General features: G+C 43.7%; 2 protein-coding genes across 6 annotated transcripts in view; one reads left to right on the forward strand and one right to left on the reverse strand.

Moving 5' to 3' along the window:
• EFCAB11 (EF-hand calcium binding domain 11) overlaps positions 1 to 9,732 on the reverse strand; it is a 158,125-nt gene extending 148,393 nt beyond the window's left edge. For all 3 annotated transcript variants that reach the window (XM_030319764.1, XM_030319766.1, XM_030319765.1), the window contains exons 1-3: positions 9,550 to 9,732; positions 8,923 to 9,018; positions 4,394 to 4,439 (exon numbers count right to left, since the gene is read on the reverse strand). In XM_030319764.1, coding sequence (XP_030175624.1) covers positions 4,394 to 4,439; positions 8,923 to 9,018; positions 9,550 to 9,624 — 217 coding nt within the window. In that variant the 5' untranslated portion in view covers positions 9,625 to 9,732. The remainder of the gene's footprint in view (positions 1 to 4,393; positions 4,440 to 8,922; positions 9,019 to 9,549) is intronic.
• Positions 9,733 to 9,913: 181 nt separating this feature from the next.
• The window catches only part of TDP1 (tyrosyl-DNA phosphodiesterase 1), a 91,882-nt gene continuing 81,786 nt past the window's right edge, over positions 9,914 to 20,009 (forward strand). Inside the window, exons 1-3 of one of the 3 annotated variants that reach the window (XM_030319767.1) lie at positions 10,904 to 10,967; positions 11,260 to 11,601; positions 17,409 to 17,980. In XM_030319767.1, the coding sequence (XP_030175627.1) occupies positions 17,413 to 17,980 (568 nt within the window). In that variant the 5' untranslated portion in view covers positions 10,904 to 10,967; positions 11,260 to 11,601; positions 17,409 to 17,412. Of the gene's footprint in view, positions 9,996 to 10,903; positions 10,968 to 11,259; positions 11,602 to 17,155; positions 17,186 to 17,408; positions 17,981 to 20,009 lie in introns of those variants that run through there. The other 2 variants (XM_030319768.1, XM_030319769.1) reach the window with 2 other exon arrangements.

Here is a 20,009-nt window from a genome sequence, read left to right on the forward strand (position 1 = left end):
ACACGTTCTCCTAACAATAATATTGTTCTAAGAGTCATGGTCCATATGGGGTACTGAACCTTGCATACAAAAAACGAATCCAGGAAACTCTTTTGTAAATCTACCATTTATAAATAAAAAGATTTGTTAAAAGAAAGAAAAAGCCAAACCAGTCAAAAGGACACAGGAGTCAACTTGAGGAGGCATTCAATGCCCAAGTCTGTGACAAGGTGAAAACTAAAATAATTAACGATAATTAATGGAGTATAAATCATTAAAAAACATGCAATTCATGAGTCTGTGCTGATAATAAACAGATGGATTGATCAAGAAAAAGGGAGGTCTCCTGCTTATAGCCAAGGTTTAACTGAAGCACTAGGATTAGAAAATCCTTATTTTGCAACTGTTATGACAAAAACTGGGTCAGACGAGAATCATGAACAGTTACCAAATCTAGGGGCAAATTTTGATGAGAAGGAAAATATTTGCAATGTCTTCAATGTGTCTCTCCACACACCGCTTGTTAGTTGCAAGGGAAGAAAAGATAAACAGAATACACTGGAGAAACTGGACAATGTCTTCCCTAGTGGCAAAAATTAATACCATCTATGAGAGACAGATGGTCATTGTGGGCCTCCAGATGTGGCTCCCAACGAGGGACAGGCCACCTAAACGGTATTCTGGCTCAGAATGCTTAACCCCAACATCAGGCAAACACAAAACAAGGACCATTCTTAAAAAATTAATAGTGAAGGCCTTTGACAAAATTCAGCAATCTTTCTTAATAAAAACCCTTGAGAAAGTCAGGATAGAAGGAACATACTTAAAGATCATAAAAGCCATTTATGAAAAGCCCACAGCTAACATCATCCTCAATGGGGAAAAACTGAGAGCTTTTTCCCTAAGATCAGGAACATGACAGGGATGTCCACTCTCACCGCTGTTGTTTAACATAGTGTTGGAAGTTCTAGAATCAGCAATCAGACAACAAAAGGAAATCAAAGGCATCAAAATTGGCAAAGATGAAGTCAAGCTTTCATTTTGCAGATGACATGATATTATTCATGGAAAATCCGATAGACCCCACCAGAAGTCTACTAGAACTGATACATGAATTTAGCAAAGTTGCAGGATACAAAATCAATGTACAGAAATCAGTTGCATTCTTATACACTAATAATGAAGCAACAGAAAGACAAATAAAGAAACTGATCCCATTCACAATTGCACCAAGAAGCATAAAATACCTAGGAATAAATCTAACCAAAGATGTACAAGATCTGTATGCTGAAAAGTATAGAAAGCTTATGAAGGAAATTGAAGAAGATATAAAGAAATGGAAAAACATTCTGTGCTCATGGACTGGAAGAATAAATATTGTCAAAATGTCAATACTACCCAAAGCTATCTACACGTTCAATGCAATCCCAATCAAAATTGCACCAGCATTCTTCTTGAAACTAGAACAAGCAATCCTAAAATTCATATGGAATCACAAAAGGCCCTGAATAGCCAAAGTAATTTTGAAGAAGAAGACCAAAGCAGGAGGCATCACAATCCCAGACTTTAGCCTCTACTACAAAGCTGTAATCATCAAGACAGCATGGTATTGGCACAAAAACAGACACATAGACCAATGGAATAGAATAGAAACCCCAGAACTAGACCCACAAATGTATGGCCAACTCATCTTTGACAAAGCAGGAAAGAACATCCAATGGAAAAAAGACAGTCTCTTTAACAAATGGTGCTGGGAGAACTGCACAGCAACATGCAGAAGGTTGAAACTAGACCACTTTCTCACACCATTCACAAAAATAAACTCAAAATGGATAAAGGACCTGAATGTGAGACAGGAAACCATCAAAACCCTAGAGGAGAAAGCAGGAAAAGACCTCTCTGACCTCAGCCGTAACAATTTCTTACTTGACATATCCCCAAAGGCAAGGGAGTTAAAAGCAAAAATGAACTACTGGGACCTTATGAAGATAAAAAGCTTCTGCACAGCAAAGGAAACAACCAACAAAACTAAAAGGCAACCAACGGAATGGGAAAAGATATTTGCAAATGACATATCAGACAAAGGGCTAGTATCCAAAATCTATAAAGAGCTCACCAAACTCCACACCCGAAAAACAAATAACCCAGTGAAGAAATGGGCAGAAAACATGAATAGACACTTCTCTAAAGAAGACATCTGGATGGCCAACAGGCACATGAAAAGATGCTCAACATCACTCCTCATCAGAGAAATACAAATCAAAACCACACTCAGATAGCACCTCACGCCAGAGTGGCCAAAATGAACAAATCAGGAGACTATAGGTGCTGGCAAGGATGTGGAGAAACGGGAACCCTCTTGCACTGTTGGTGGGAATGCAAACTGGTGCAGCCACTCTGGAAAATACTGTGGAGGTTCCTCAAAAAATTAAAAATAGACCTACCCTATGACCCAGCAGTAGCACTACTAGGAATTTACCCAAGGGATACAGGAGTACTGATGCATAGGGGCACTTGTACCCCAATGTTTATAGCAGCACTCTCAACAATAGCCAAATTGTGGAAAGAGCCTAAATGTCCATCAACTGATGAATGGATAAAGAAATTGTGGTTTATATACACAATGGAGTACTACGTGGCAATGAGAAAGCATGAAATATGGCCCTTTGTAGCAACATGGATGGAACTGGAGAGTGTTATGCTAAGTGAAATAAGCCATACAGAGAAAGACAGATACCGTATGTTTTCACTTTTATGTGGATCCTGAGAAACTTAACAGAAACCCATGGGGGAGGGGAAGGAAAAAAAAAAAAAAGAGGTTAGAGTGGGAGAGAGCCAAAGCATAAGAGACTGTTAAAAACTGAGAACAAACTGAGGGTTGATGGGGGGTGGGGGGGAGGAGAGGGTGGGTGATGGTTATTGAGGAGGGCACCTTTTGGGGTGAGCACTGGGTGTTGTATGGAAACCAATTTGACAATAAACTTCATATATTGAAAAAAAAAACTAATAGTGAGGGCTGGGCTAGTTCCTCAAAATTTCCATGTTATAAAAAGCCAAGAAAAAAAAAAAAAGTCTACAGAAATGTTCCAGATGAAAGGAGTCTAAAGAGACATGGCACCCAAGACTAATTCCTGTATTAGATGAGGGATGATGTGTTTAAGGACATTATCAGATCAAATGACAGTACCGGAATATAAACAGTAAATGAGACAAAAATATAGTATCGGTCTAAGTTTACGGTAAGTGTGCTGTGGTTTTAGGTTCAGAGCAGTGAGAGGAAGGGATAGTGGTAGAAAGGGCCAAAGGGTTAAAATGTCAACAAGTAAGTGCATCGAGGTAAAGAGTATACAGTTCTCGGTGTTATTTTTATTTTGCAGTTTTTTGTAAGTGCTAAATTATTTCCCCAAAAAGGTAATTTTTAAAAAGCCAATCCAACATGTTCTGGCCCCTATCTCCAAAACAACAGGTACTCCTCTGTCTGTCTCATATTCCTTTTCCCTCTTCACTAGAGCATTCTGCTAAGCTCAGAAACATCTTCATGTGCAAAAAACCAAAAACCAAAAACAAAAAAACCACTCCTGATCCCCAGGCACTCTGGACTTACTGAAAGACTTCTACTTACACTGTCACACTTTCTCAAGGTTTGGTTTGCCTTTGACCACTCCAGCCTGGCCTCTGCCGTCACCAGGTACCGAAACCGGTCTTGCAGGTCACCAACTCCAAGGGACACTTCAGTTACAACCTACCTGACCTTTCCAAGGTGTTGACCACACCCTCTTCCTGGAAATAATCCCCTTCTCCTTGTTTCGGATCAGATACCTTTGACTTTCCTCCCGCCCCTCCCCACCTCTAACTTCCTCTGCCATTTCCTAACTCTCTCCCTGACTTCAAATGATGGCGGTTCCTGAAGGTTCTCCTTCCACTCTGTCTTGCTAGGTCATCTCATCCATCCCCAGGGCTTCAAACACCATCTACATGCGAACGGCTCCCGAATTTATTTCTCCAGCCCACAGCTTTCCTCTGAATTCCGTATTCACGCAGCCTGAATGCCCGGATATCACAGATTGAAATTTCTCAAACGTAGCATTTTCAGACGTGAACTCTGGCTCTCCCCCAACCCCAAACCTTCTCCTCAAGTCTTTCCATTTCAGTAAAGTGCCACTTCTGCTCATCTAAGTCAGAAAATACTGATCAACAGTTGGATGTTCACATTACAAGCAACACTTTTTTCTTTATGCTTTTCAATGGTTTCAAACTTCCCTACAATAAACATCCTATTACACTTATGAATACATTAAAGAACCAAAATCTTTCTTTGAAACAGAACAAGACAAAGATGTGCTTTATAGTCTCTATTTTTGTTCTTAATTTTGATTTTATGAAGTCTAAAAATTAATATTAACTTTCATATTACCAGAAGTGTTTGGATTTACTGAAGACATCACAGAATCAGCTTCTATCTAGAAAAGAAGAAAGAAAAGCACATATAATTTCATCAAATGTTTTCACAGTGGGAGTTCTTAATTCCTGGGGTGTGGAGAAGGATTCTATTTTATGAGAAACAAACTGTGTTGAGTCCAGCAGACAACTAATATCACAGGACAAGACAGCTGTAATAGTCATTTTATTCTTCCATCTGTATCTAGGGTTGGGGGGGGGGGTATGGGTGAAACAGGTGACTGGGGATTAAGGAGGGCACTTGTGATGAGCACCGGGTGTTGTAGGGAAGTGTTGAATCATTATATTGTACACTTGAAACTAATATTACACTCTATGCTAACGAACTGGAATTTAAAAAAAAAATCTTTAAAAAAATCAATAAAAAATTAAGTGGCATTAAAGGAAGAAATATCTATATACCTATTTGACACAATATGCTAATCTGCTACAGACCCTAATGGCCCCAATACTATTCCATTGACCAACATAGTTTAAGCATATACCATCAACTTGGCTGTCACATGATCTAAAAGGTAACTTTTCAATTTTAGACAAATAAAAGCAATTGTTGCAATGAGCTCTATGGCTTTGTTTTTTACCTCTTTTTTCCTGATTATGAAAGTAATATGTAGAAACCACAAAAAATATATAAGATTGTGAAGAACATTTTTTTAATTTTATTTATTCTTTTTTTTTATGAAGAACATTTTTAAAAACAGCCGTCCAATGAGAACCACTATTAACATTTGGCCTAGTGCACATTTTTCTTTTCCTATGGCTTTAAAATTTTTTTTTTTTAACGTTTATTTATTTTTGAGACAGAGAGAGACAGAGCATGAGTGGGGGAGGGTCAGAGAGAGACAGGGAGACACAGAATCCGAAACAGGCTCCAGGCTCCGCACTGTCAGCACAGAGCCCGACGCGGGGCTCAAACTCACGGACCGTGAGATCATGACCTGAGCCGAAGTCGGACGCTTAACCGACTGAGCCACCCAGGCGCCCCTCCTATGGCTTTTTAAACATGTTTCAGAACATACCCTATATAAGTGTCAGGAAACTGCTTTCGCTATATATTAAAATATAAGCACTTCCCTTTACTGTTACAAGGGCATTATAAACATTATGGAATGAGAAAGTTGGCAATACCTGACACAGTTTCTCTACCTTGGATTCCATGCCCTGCACTTTCCTGGTTCCTCCTGCCCCTGCCTACCCTTAACTGTCGGTACCCCCAGTGATCCACTGTCTTTCACGCTGTGTAACACCGTTTTGGGGCAATGCCACCCAGGCTCATGATCAAGCACCTGTAAACTGAGGAGTCCACAAACTGTCTCCAGCCCTTACCTCTCAATTCCTCACCCAGTTCCAGACTCCTACATTTACAAGCAGTGGCACAATCTGAGAGCCGATCTTTACCACCATGATCTCAACACCAGCATAATATTTAATGAGTGACTTCACTGAGGATGCTCAGAGCCTCCTCAAACTTAATGTGCCCCAAACTGAAGTCATTGACTTTCCTCTAAGCCTACTCCTTAATTTTCCTACTTGGTGGCATCACTATTGCTATAGTCCTGGTTTCACACCCCTCTCTTAACCACCAACCACATCAAGTCATCAGGGCAGATCATCTCCCAACACCACAAAGTGCTTCTGGACACCTCATATCAGAAGAGTCTAGGTAGCTCTTCCAGTCTAAGTGATGCCTAGACTCCTACTTTATACTAGGATTTCAAGACCCTCTTCCTTGTCCCTTTCACTTTGGGTTCTTTCTGTTCTTCTCCATCTCAGTATTTATTACAGAGTTTTATAAGTCTCTCTACACTAAACCGTGAACTGCTTCACAACAGGGACTATATTTTATTCGTCTTTATATCTCCAGCAACTAGCAAGTGTTCATTTTATTAAACAGGAACACTTAATAGATTTCATTGTGTAAACAACTGCGTGAGTGTATAAATGATTTATTACATTCCATGCATTCAATAAATATTTCATTTGCTCAAAAGCAATATTCAAAAATAAAACCCTAGGGGTGCCTAGCTGGCTCAGTCAGGAGCGTGCGGCTCTTGATCTCAAGGTTGTGAGTTCAAGCCCAATGTCGGATGTAGGGATTACTTAAAAATAAGATCTTTAAAATTAAATAAAATTAAACCCCAAACCTCAACCCACTATAAAGGTAAAAATCTGCTACATTTCACAGAGGGTGTACATTGTCATTTAACAAAATGATTGACACATACAAACGATTGACAGGTGTACCGGTGACTTGCTATCACTTTACTGCTTAGTCATTTGCAGTCAAAAGACATTTGATTAAAAAATAAAAGCCAAGGGGCACCTGGGTGGCTCAGTGGATTGAGGGTCCATCTCTTGATTTCGGCTCAGGTCATGATCTAAGAGTCCTGGGTTTGAGCCCCCCGTTGTGCTCCACTCTGGGTATGGACCCTGCTTGAATTTCTCTCTCTCCTTCCCCCTATCCTTCTCCCACCTTCTCAAGTACTCTTAAAAACAAAATAAAACAACAAAACCACCAAACCTCAACCACGCATGAAAATACAAGTAAAAATCTGTTAAATCTCATGAACTGTACATATATATGTATGTGAGCGCATCACTGTACTTGTCATTCAATTCCTCACTTATAGTCTAAAGTTAAAGCCAATTAAGTAGGCTCAAGGTTGATCAAAGCAAAATGAAACCAGTTATCTTTCCAGCAAGGTTAAATACAATGCTTCAAAGGCTGGGCCCATTAAGCTGACCTGCTTTGGAATTCTAGCTGAAATACCTGCAGGTTAACAGGAGAGCTGCAATTTCTGGGAGTCAGCCCTGACTACCACTCCGAGCTCCGTGATCAGCTTCTCAGTAACCAAGCATCTGCTAGTAGGTGAACCACCTTGAGCCCACCTGATCCATTCACGGGACATATTTGTATCAGCAGAACTTATTTACCGTGAAGTGGTGATACATTCAAGCATAATGAAGCACGGAGAGGTGAGACATCACTGGTCCCTGGCTTTGCTGGGCTGGTAATCTGACAGGCAGAGCCCACTCATGAGGAACAGCTGGGCCAAAGTGATTGCCAAGCTGTTTGGTTTAAGGAGGGCATGAGGGAGGGCATTCCAGAGCCCTCTGTTTGATGGCTGCAAATGAATTTCTTAAACCTGGACAAGCTCTTGTCTCTGATGAATTTCAGTTCAGCACCTTAACAAGACGGATCCATCTTTAGAATGAATGTAACAAAGGGAGCAGCACAAAGACAAAGGGGAACAGGAAATTTGCCCTCCTAAGGCAGGACGTTCCTTGAAGCTCAGTTCAACTCTCATTATTAGTGAATGAGGGCAAACTTTCCTGAAGAATAATATCCAACAAAACTTCAAATTACCTAGCAATTGTACTTCCGGGAATTTATTCCACAGATATACATCCACAATAGCCATATAAAAGGATGCCCATCACAACGTTTGTAGGAATGAAAAATAATGGGGCAATCTAAGTGACCAAAAACAGGAAACTGGCTAAAAAGAATACTATGCAACTACTTTTTAAAACATGGTGATGTGTGGGGTGCCTGGGTGGCTCAGTTGGTTAAGTGTCAGACTCTTGGCTTCGGCTCAGGTCATGATCTCATACTTCGTGGGTTTGAGCCCTGTGTTGGGCTCCATGCTGACGGTGAGTGGCCTGCTTGGTATTCTCTCTCCCTCCCTCAAAATAAATAAACTTAAAAAAAATTAAAGTTAAAAAAAAACACAGTAAAACATGGTGGTGTGTGCTCTTAAGTGAAAATAAACAAAATAAAACAGGCATACAATGCATCCACTTTTTCAATAGAATGCCAAGCATGTTATGCACTGGAAATTTTGAATGATGCATAAAAAATTGTAAATGATAACCCCTGAGGAGTGGGACTCTTTGGTAGCAAAGAGATTTTATATTCAACTTCATACTTTGCCTGGATAGTTTGAATTTTTTGACCATATAAATATATGTCTTATAATTTAAATGAATTCTTCCTGTTACCAATGCCCTCCCCCAGCCTTCCGTCTTGACACCTTCCTAGCATCTTGTACTTATTATTAGTAACCAGTGGTGCGTTGGCTTCATGAACTTGAATTCATCCCTGTGTTAGGTTCTTTATTTTTTTTATTTTTGTTTAATGTTTGTTGGAGCATAAGCAGGGGAAGGGCAGAGCAAGAGAGGGACACAATCTGAAGCAGGCTCCAGGCTCTGCTCAGCTGTCAGCACAGAGCTGACGTGGGGCTCAAACTCACTAGCCCTGAGATCGTGACCTGAGTGGAAGTTGGACACTTACTGGACTGAACCAGCCAGGCATCTCTCATCCCAGAGTTAGGTTCTTAAAAGTCAGCACTGGACATATCTCTGAAATTGCTCTGAAAGGCAGGGATTTCCTTATAAACATCCTAAACTAGCCACTGCGCTTTACTTACAAACTACCCCAACTGTATTGTCTACCCATTCCCAAATATAGGAAGAAAGCTCTACCTTGGTGGGCTTGTACCCAAACAGCATTACAACAGCCACTTTAAAGTCCTCTCTGCTTAGATAGCCTTTGTTATCTTCATCGCATGCTTTAAACACCTAAAGAACATTAAATATCTTCAGTTAGATGGAAACCGTCTGTTCTATTATCTTTATTACTAGTTTATGTAGATCTCCAAAATCTAAAACTCAGCTGAGCAGGAGGGCTCGGAAATGGAGTTTGATTATTCTAATTTTACTTTTCCAAAATTCTTAATGTGCTAAAATTTACCCCCCAAAAGTGCAAACGACTTAATCAATCGCTAGACTGACGCAAATTAATTCATTTAAACCACTGGGGTAAATTCTACCTAAAATTCTGTTCTAGAATTAGGAAGGTGAGATAGATACAGGGTAGAGGTTATTATTAATAGACTACGTAGCGGGGAAAAGAAGGAACTTGGAAAAGCCAGAACACTGGACAGGGAGCGAGAAGCCTTGCAGGTCTAGGCTCAGTCATTAACTATGACACTTTAGAAGGCCAGTTCACTCCTTGTCAGTGCAACCGAGCTGAGTAAGACCCAGGCAGGTGACGGAAATGAGAGTTCTTGGTCAAGTTAGAATCCGAGCACCAGCTCTCCGGACACCTACTTTCACCCACTTCTTGTGTTCTGAGGGGCTGGCTTCCCACGTCCGTGGTCGGGTCCCAGCCTCAGAGAAAAACATCGCGACCGCCACAACCGAATCGGGATAGCAGAACCCGCGACCTCCGAGGCCAGAACCCGGCAGCTGCAGACCTCTGGCCAAGCTCCCCGCAGCTAAGGAAGCCGAACTTGGCCGGACACCCCCAATGTCCTCTCCCATTGGGCGACCTGCTAGCCATTGACGTTGATCCAGCAATCCTATTGGCCAGAGGCTTTAGGCCTGTTTCCTTGGAACAGCCTATGGCAGAGAGGCTCCGGAGCCCGCCCCCAGCCTTGGCTCCGCCATTCTTTCCCCCTTAACTCCTCGCGCGCGGATGGCCTCCCGCGCACCTAGGTCCTGCTTCAAAGTCTCTTGCAGGATTCCTCCCATGTTTCTGCCCCCCACACCTTGCAGTAAGTAACTTTGGTAATTTTTATCTATGGCACTGTGGATAACATTATAGCATTATAGGAAACACAAAAATGTGAACAAAGCATAAAAGCAACCAAAGAGAAACAAGTCCATGATTCACGTGTGGATCGGCTATTCATTGGGGTCGAGCCCTCCAGGGTAGTCACTATGTCTGTTTTGTCCTCCCAATAACCCGCACCTAGCACGATGCCGGGCACAAAGCAGACGTTGAGTAAACGAACCAAGTCCTTGGGACGTTTCCACAGAGTTTTTCACTCAGTCCTCTGGGAGCGGTGCCTAGTTTGAAAGAAGAAAAAAAAAAAACAACTCTGAAAATAGTTATCATAAACATGATATTCAAGGAATATGGGGAATGTTCCGTTTTGCAAAAGTTTGTTTCAGACCTCGGTTCTGGCAAACCAGTAAGATTAAACACACACCTGTTTCAAAGAAACAGGCATTCGCGGTTGAGTGTGATGGGAGCTCATTTAACCTTTTCCTTTACAGCAAGTTTTACAAGCTTGCGTCCCAGCGAGCCCCCGCTCCTACGAGGACACAGGTCTCAGCCCTCAGCTGATCCTGTACCTTTAAGTAAATACCCCCTGCCTCGAGCTCCAGGCAGCCTGAAGCTCTCTATGAAAACCCCTGTAAAGGGGATGCGTTTTGTTAATTAAGAGAGGAGAGAGAAGACTTAATTTTCTCTCTCTTCCTTTTAGGACAAGTGGTCAAGTGGTGAGACGAGAGCTGGAGGCTGCGGGGGGGAGGGGGGGCTCCCTTGCACCCCTTCCTGCAGGAAGCCCCGGTAGTCCCTTAGGACACGGCGGTCTTTAGGACCCAGCGGCCGGCGTCCCGGAACGGGAAGGGGCAGGGCCGAGAGGTGCTAGCCTCGGCCGGGAGGGTTTAAACCGCGCGCAGGCGCGCGCCGCGGTTGAGGAGGCGCGGATCTTGGTGGCTGTGGGCAGTGGAAGTTTCAGGTTCGTGTTCGACTGCTGCGGGAGCCGGGTCGGCGAGACCCTGCTCCTTCCGGCCTGGTCGCGGTGCTGGGGCTGCTCTGGTCCCGGGAATTCTGGGGCCCGGCGGGGCGGGAGGTGGAATCTGGGAGAAGCGGGGGTAGCTGGGCAAGACCCTGGGGAACGTCCCCTCTCGGGCCTCGGCTTCCTCAATCCGAGAACCTGTTGGGCGCCGCGGAGAGCAGGGTCCGGCGGGGAGTGTGGGTGTGAGGGGTCCCAGCGCTCGGGTTCTCACTTCGGCTTCTCCCCGCGGTAGGTGGGTGGTGTCCGCAGGTGGTGATGCTGGCGTGCGTGGGGGCTCTGACCTTGTGTCAGGCCCTGAACCTTCCTGGGCTCGGCTGCCCCCTCCATGGAGCCAGTTAGTCGCGGGACTTCGCAGAGGCTTGGTGCGAGCGCGAAAGGAGTTTATTCCCGGCAGAGCGCTTCTAAGGGTGCTTGGCCCGAGGTCGGCGCACGGAGGGGGTAGCCTCTGTCGTTACTGCCGCGGCGTCCCCCGAATCAGTCCGTTTCACTGCATCCCCACCGCCTCGGCCGCCTCACTCCGGGGTTCGTCTCCAAATTGTTCACCCCCAATTAGGGAACGTCGTGTACTAAAAGGCTAAGTCGAGGGGCGTCTGGGTGGCTCAGTCGGTTAAGCGTCCGACTTCGGCTCGGGTCGTGATCTTGCCCGCGTCGGGCTCTGTGCTGACAGCTCGGAGCCTGAGCCTGCTTCTGATACTTTCTTTTCTCTCTCCCCCCTCTCCTCTCCCCCTCTCCCTCTCCCGCTTGCACTTGGTGTCTCTTTCAAAAATAAATGTTAAAAAAAAAAAAAAAAAGGTGTACCAGGGTACTCCCCCTGCTTATCAAAGCATTTCAATGGGCCCTCCCCCTTTAGACTGAAATCTAGAATCTTTAACACTTGATTTAATTCCCCACTCCCTTCATCCAGAACTACTGCCTGCTTTGCCCAAATCCTTTTGTCTGCTTTAGGAGCTATTACAGCTTTGTTTCCACCTCCAGGCTTTGTCAAGTTGGATTCCCTCTACTTGGAATACCACCTTTGTTCCGCTGGGGTTTTTTTCATGCTCCAGATCTCACTTAAGTGTTATTTATCCAGAAAGTATTCCAAAGTAATTATGTCCCTGTTATTCTCTGCTACTTGAAAAATGCTGTGAGTGTCTGGAAAGACAGCTTGTTTTTTCTGGGTTCTTCCCCCCCCCCCCCCCGCCCAAATATTAGTCCTTGTAGGGCAAAAAGAGTTTCTGTGTTAACTCGTCATTCCCAGTGCTTGGCCTATAGTAGCTGTTCGATAAAGATCTGTTGTACGAGTGAATTCTGGGAGGTCTGTATGATACTCACTTTATGGGCACACACTTTATGGAGGAGGAAACTGTCTTAGCAGTAAAGTAACTTGCCCAATTGCACATTGACCACCTAGTAATGACTGGATTTGAGATAAGGGTCCATGTTTGCCCAAGGGTGGCCACACAGGGCCTTTGTTGAGAAGCCTGACCCCTATACTCTCCTGAGGGTCTGCACATTCTGCAAGGAGCTGCTGGAGTGCAGAAAAGATATGCCCCAGTTGGGTCTGGTGTGCTGGGGTTCGGGGGGGGGGGGGGAGGAGGAGCTAGCAGCTTTGAGAGGAGTATGCATTTGCGTCCACAGCCCTCCCCACCCCCCATAAGAATCTCTAGTGTTCGCAGTTAGCATTGGGTGGGAGAATGTGCGATTTTCATCCTCCTTGGCAATGTAGCCTAATGCTGTTTGCCCTATTTCTGTCAGTATTTTGGTCACACGTTTGCCTGCACCCTCCCCAGTTTTTGTCTCCCTTGTAATACCTACCAGCACTGTTGTTGAAAGTGTGCATTAGGGGCGCCTGGGTGGCGCAGTCGGTTAAGCGTCCGACTTCAGCCAGGTCACGATCTCGCGGTCCCTGAGTTCGAGCCCCGCGTCAGGCTCTGGGCTGATGGCTCAGAGCCTGGAGCCTGTTTCCGATTCTGTGTCTCCCTCTCTCTCTGCCCCTCCCCCGTTCATGCTCTGTCTCTCTCTGTCCCAAAAATAAATAGATGTTGAAAAAAAAAATAATTAAAAAAAAAAAAAGTGTGCATTAGAATACAATTTCACGTGAATGTTTAAAACTAAGCTTTATTTTGGTGTAAATGAAATGAAGTTAGAAGGTACTTTGTGATTAAAAAAAAAAAAAAAGTCCTGGGCAGAAGAGCCCAAAGTCTCTTGAGGCATTTCTACAACACTGCAACTCTGTCAAAGAGACAGGAATGGAAAAGGGAGGTACTTCTTTATTGTTTGAGTTATTTTGATTTAATGTTCGTTTTTGAGAGCGAGCACATGCGTGCATGAGCAGAGGGGAAGGGTCAGAGAGGGAGAGAAAGAAACCCGGGCAGGCTCTGCACTGTCTATGCAGAGCCCAGGGGTTCGAACTCTCAAACTGTGGGATGACCTGAGCCGAAGTCCAGAGTAGGATGGGTAACAAGGACCACTCAGGTGCCCCCAAAGGAAGTACTTTTATAACGTGATGTTACTGTTGTTCGTGTCCATCCAAGTCACCTTCACTTCGGGAAACCCTGCTCTTTGCAGACCCGAGTGAATGTTGGGTCTCAGAATTGGCCCATCTGTATTGCAGTTGTCTCATTTCTGCGACACCATTTACCCGAATTGTGATGTCAGACCTGTGCCGGTCACTGCCCAGGGAAGACCAACGATAAACAATTGAAGGATTCCTCTTGAGTTCTATCTTTGTAACACTATAACTTGATAAAAAATGGCTCGGAGAATGCCTGTGTGGCAGAGAAGTAAAATTCTGATACTGGAACCAGACCGAGTCCTCCAAAGTAAATTCTTGATCTTGAAGTTTCAACCATCATCAGGCTAAACACCTTGATTTCATGAAGAGCTTGGTAACCTGCTGGATGTAATGACTTGTTATGTTTCGTGTGTTTTTTTTTTTTAATTCCAAAGGTGTTTTGCCTTTAATGACTAAACAGCTCTACTTTAAAAAAAAAAAAAGTTTTTTTAATGTTTATTTTATTTTTGACAGAGAGACGGAGCACGAACGGGGGAGGGGCAGAGAGAGAGGTAGACACAGAATCCGAATAAGGCTCCAGGTTCTGAGCTGTCAGCACAGAGTCTGACGCGGGCTGGAACTCATAGGCCGCGAGATCATGACCTGAGCTGCAGTCGGACGCTCAATCAACTGAGCCACCCAGGTGCCCCATAAACAGCTCCTACTTTTGAGTGTGAGCCAATTCAAAACTTAAACCATGTGTACAGCAGATAAAAACTTTTTTTTTCTTTAGGAAATGTCTTTTTCAAAACTTTTTTATCTACTCCTCCTACTTTTGGGGGAATGGTCTTTCTCCTTCCTCCACGTGTTCTAGAAAAAGTAGATCAGAATAATCCTGAAGTTTGCAGTTTTAGCTACTTTTTCTAGAACACTTCAGGATTCAAAATAGCTGGGTCACTAAAGAGGAGTATCTGGACTCCTACAGAGTTCTCTGGACTCTTAAATTCCACTTAATTTAGATGTAATTCATCTGGGAGAGGAATAGTTGTAGGCTCTAAGGTGTCTGCATACAACTTAGGCTGGAAGCTGAACCCTTTCTCACCTAAAAACTGTTCTAGAATAAGAAGGAATTGAAAAAGAACAGCCTCTGAGGACTCTTAATTGAAGATTTTATTACTAAGTGCCTAGCTTTACTGCTGTTTGAGAATTCATTGAAAGCTAGAGCTAACGGTTCTTCCTAAGGAGGTGGTCCTATTCTTAAATTTGTTAAAGTCACAAAACTGGGCACAACAGTCATTCCTTCAAAGTTCCTTCAGTTCAGAGTGAATTGTGAGAGCATAAATACCTCTATCCAGCAGCCTCCAAGAGTCTAGAACACAAGAGAAACCAAAGTTTAAAAAAAATGAAAACAAGATTTTAAAAATCTGAACTGGTTAAATGTGTTTGGTAGTAAGTGTCTAAATAGCTTTCATGAGGAAAACATGGCTAAGATCCTGTTAACTCGAATAGTTCTAACAAGTTTGGTTATCTGATTTCTTTCTTTTTTTTAATTTTTGAAGGAGAAAGAGACATAGCATGAGCGGAGGGAGGAGCAGAGAGAGAAGGAGACACGGAATCTGAAGCAGGCTCCGGGCTGTCAGCTGACAGCACAGAGCCCCATGCAGGGCTTGAACTCACGAACTGTGAGATCATGACCTAAGTTGAAGTCAGATGCTTAACCGACTGAGCCACCCAGGCGCCCCTGGTTTCTTAACTCTTAGCAGACTAGAAACCATTTAGGGGCAAAGCCTATTCTCAGTTCTAACAATGTAGAAGTAGGCTGGACAGAACACTTTGAGAAAGCAAAAGATTTAGACTCGGAGTCTAGGGCCACTAGTACAAGAGCAAAGCGAGGTCTACGGTCCCTGGGGCTTTGTAAAACAGCCATGGCAGGCGATATTAATAGGTACCCTGAGCCCTGAAGAACAGGTCAGATCATTGTGTAAATGCACTCTGCTTTATTTATTTATTTTTTTTAGTGTTTATTTATTTTTGAGAGACAGCATGAGCGGGAGAGGGCAGAGAGAGAGAGAGAGGGAGACCCAGAATATGAAGCAGGCTCCAGGCTCTGAGCTGTCAGCCCAGAGCCCGATGTGGGGCTTGAACTCACAGACTGCGAGATCATGACCTGAGCCGAAGTCGGACGCTCACTGGACTGAGCCACCCAGGCACCCCAAATGCACTCTGCTTTAAAAACACCTCAGAAATAGGTAACTTATAGGAGAAACCTAGCTTAACTGGTCATTAATTGAAAAAATGAGAGGCACCTGGGTGGCTTGTTGGGTTGAGCATTGACTTCAGCTCAGGTCATGTTCTCACGTGGGTTTGAACCCCACATTGGGCTCTCGCCTATCAGTGCTGAATCCTTTTCAGATCCTCTGTCCCCTTCTCTGTGCTGCTCTCTTGCTCACGTGTGTATGTGAGTGCATGTGCACTCAAAAAATTTTAAAAAGAAATTGTGATAGGTGATAAGTACCTTAAATATATCAGCTTGATAGCCACCTGGCTGACTCATTTGGTAGAGCACTCAACTCTTGATCTTGGGGTCATGGATTCAGGCCCCACCTTGGTTAAGGGCCTACTTAAACCTTTTTAGCTTGAAACCTGAAAGTGTATTCATTTGCAAATTTTTTGGTGTAGAATTAAGGTTTTGGGGATTTTGCGGGGAGGGCTGGCGGTCCTGTGAACAGAGTGCTACAGTCCATGTTGGTGTACTCTACTTGGATATGTGACCTCAGTTTCTTAAAAGGAGAAATGTTGACAATTTGAGCACAGACTCTTAGGTTCAGTTTTCCTTTGGGTCTTGTATGAGAATGGTTTTGTTTTTTGTTTTTTGTTTTTCTTAAAAGAACCCACTAAGGAGCTGTCCTTGAGCTATCTGGAAAATGTACTTAGATAGGTCTTTACACATGAATTGGTGAGATTTTGTGTAGGTAACGAGACCAAAAGTAGTTCATATGTTTTCCTCTTAAAATAGAAATTGGGGACACCTGGGTGGCTCAGTCAGTTAAGCATCTGGCTCTTAATTTCGACTCAGGTCGTGATCTCATGGTTGGTGAGATCGAGCCTGCCTGGAGTTGGGCTTTATGCTGACAGCGAAGCCTGCTTGGGATTCTCCCTCCCTCTCTGCCCCTCCCCAACGTGTGTGCACTTTCTGTCTCTCCCCCTTTCTCTTTCAAAATAAACATTTTTTAAAAAGTAGAAATTCGACTCTGGTCGAGTAAAGGAGTGTTTTGCTTCAGCATAAGTTCTCTGTAGATTTTAATAGTTTGATGTAGGTCAATGCCAATATGATGGCTGGGTCCTCATGGTAGTAATTCTATATAATGTATATACAGAATTGATCATTTGACATGGTCTTGAGAATTTTGTTAAGCATAATGGTAAGTAGCTTTAGGGGAGTAGGAATTGCTAAAGTCCTGTGGGCTCCATGCTTGGGTGAAGGATAAATTTGTAAACTCCAATTTAACCTCAAAAATTTGAATAGTCAGAATTACTCTTGAAATTCATTAAATTATCTTAACCTCAAGTACCCACCAGTTTAAAAGATTTAGGGTCAAGAATGAACATTTTGATTTTTGAAGTTTGGCCCCCACTCTTTTCCTCAGGCTTCCAAGGACAAGGTCTGGGTTGAAAGGAGAAGGTGAGTAGGATTTTTGCTGTCACTTTATTTGCCAAAGTCCTGTAGCAAAATCTGGTAATGTGTGTCTGAACACCTGTAAAACAGCTGATGTTAGTTATGTGGTTCAGCATCTAAGTGTCAAGTGTGCTGTGCGTGTTGCAGAAACTTATACTGACAGGAATTTGAGAGCAAGTTTGTCAGTGGCCTAGAGAATGGAAAAACAGTATTTGTCTTTTATTTCCAGAACTATGTCTCAGGAAGGCGATTATGGAAAATGGACAATATCCAGTAGTGATGAAAGTGAAGACGAAAAGCCAAAACTAGACGAGCCCTCTACTTTTTCCCTCCCTCATGCTGGGCAGGGAGCAGCAAATGAGCCAAGATACACCTGTTCCGAGGCTAGGAAAGCTGCCCATAGAAGGAAGAGATCACCCGTGAAATTCAGCAACACAGATTCAGTTTCAGAAGTTTCACCTCCCAAAAGGCAAAGGAGTGGTTCCCAGGAAGACCTAGGTTGGTGTCTCTCTAGCAGCGATGATGAGCTGCAACCAGAAACCCGGCAGAAGCAGGCTAAGAACATTGTGGTCAGAGAGGAGAGAGGCATCTCTTCTCCTAAAGACAGTGCTGCCCAAAGACCTGGAAATCCCACCCCTCCTGCACACCACAGGCTCGAGGAGGAGGAAGAGGAGTATGAAACTTCAGGGGAAGGCCAAGACATTTGGGACATGTTGGATAAAGGGAACCCCTTCCGATTTTATCTCACTAGAGTCTCGGGCATTGAGCCAAAGGATAACTCTGGAGCCCTCCACATCAAGGGTAAGTGGATGCTGGGTGTCCAGGAGCTGTCAAACTGCACTTAAGAGGGTCCCCCATGGCAAAACAAGGAGGGTAACCCAGAATGGTCTCCAAGAACCCTCGTTAGCAGTCTTAGCTACTTTCAGGGGAAAAAAGCATTTTGACAAGCAAATGCGTTAGTTTGACTGTAAGCTGTTTCCTTGGGTCAGGAAATCAGGGTGTTGCTCAATCCAGTTGGAATATTTAGACAATTCTAAACATTGTGTGAACTTGTAAAGATGAAACTTACTACTTTAATGCAATAGCAAATGCTTGGCAGCAGTTCTTTGGTCCATGGGTGAGCAGTGGTAGAATCTCCTAAAAGTTAATGCAAATTCGGGCTTCACCCAGGTTCATTGAGTCCCACTCTGGGAGCAGGACCTGCGATGTGTTTTTAAGAAGCTTTTCAGGGGATTCTAATACCCAGTCAGGTCTGAGAACCACTGCTTGGAAGCCAGGTCTTGGTTCCTGGTGAAGAATTAAAAAGAAGACCAGCATGCAAATAGATTGCAGTTCTGAATCCAAAGATAGTTTTTGCTTGGTTTGCTTATTTCCCAGGGTGTCTCTATGTGATGTTGTGATGTGTATGTATTTGGTCTTCGTTCCTGGTTGTACTTGGTTTTTGTCCCAGGCTCCTCCAATAGCTCTAAAGTAATAAAGGTCAAGGAAGGGTCTTCAGTTACTCATAACAAGCCCCTTTCAATCACTCCTGGGTCAATGAGGTGACTTTTGGAAAGCCCTAAGAATAGAGGACTGATTGCCAAGGGGAACCAACTGTGTCATTAAAGTTGGAACTTTGAGTCCTGCCCCTTATCTCCAAGGAATTGGGGAGAGGCTGGCGGGCGTTAATCACTAATGGCCAATGATTTCATCGGTCGTGCCTGTCTAATGAAGCCACCATCTTAAAAAAAACCTGTGAAGAGGTTTGGAGAGCTTCCAGGTTGGTGAACACATGGAGGTGGACGGGACACACCCCTTGCCCCATACTTTGCTCTATGCATCTTTCATCTGGCTGTTCCTGAGTTGTATCCTTTTATACTGACCTAGTAGTCTAGTAAGTAACACGCTTTCCTGAGTTCTCTGAGGCATTCTAGCAAATTCTCAAAGTCGAGGAGGGGTGAAATATGGGATGCCATCAAGAAATTGCAGTACATTCCTTGTGTATACCTCTTTCGTAAAGATAGCTTCCTTAAGGGTACTGCTGAAATCTTTGTACCCCAGCATGTTGCTGACACGTGACAGATAGGAAGGGCTCAATAAGCATGGGTCAAATAAATGAGCCTACTTTTAATCCTCAGGCAGTTTGATGGTTAAGAGTACAAGTGCTGAAGCCAGATAGCAGCCTGGCTTCAGATTCTGACTGGCCCTTCCTAGCTCTGTGGCTGTGGACAGCCTTCTAAGCAGAGATGACCCCTCCACGAAAGGGGAATGACCAACTCCACCTCCACAAAATCCACTGTCAACACCACGGACATAAGAACAGTACTTGGCACCTAATAGGTCCTGTACAAATGCGGCAGTTGGTGGTAATGACCGTGTAATTCCTCTCCTGGTACAGTTTATGAGAAGTGACCTTTTTGATCTTACTTGAAGTCTAGTTGGAAAGATTGAGGTGGGACCCCCTTAGAGATGAGCTGGAATGCTAGAAATGAGAGCTTGGAGTTGTAGGTGAGGAAGTAGGTGCTCTCAGGCTGCAGAAGACGGTCTTGCTAGTCGTGGGTTGGGAGGTCTCTCAGAGAGGGACTTGAATATTGAAGGAGATAAAAACTAGAATCTGGAAAGAACAACACATATCATTATTGTCGTTATTGGCAATTTCTAGAATTGACCAGTCATTGTGTTCTGAAGTTGGAGGTTTTAGTTTTACGTTGTATTTTGTTAAAACTCAATAAATAGCTCAGAAATTTTCTCTTGAGTTTTAGGGAGCATTAAAGTCTAGTTTTGTAGTCATTGCTCAGTTCCCTGTTCTCTCAGCCAAATTTTGACTGTCCATGACTAAATCAATTGTGAT

This window comes from Lynx canadensis, chromosome B3 (genome assembly GCF_007474595.2).
Source record: "Lynx canadensis isolate LIC74 chromosome B3, mLynCan4.pri.v2, whole genome shotgun sequence".
Classification (NCBI taxonomy): Eukaryota; Metazoa; Chordata; class Mammalia; order Carnivora; family Felidae; genus Lynx; species Lynx canadensis.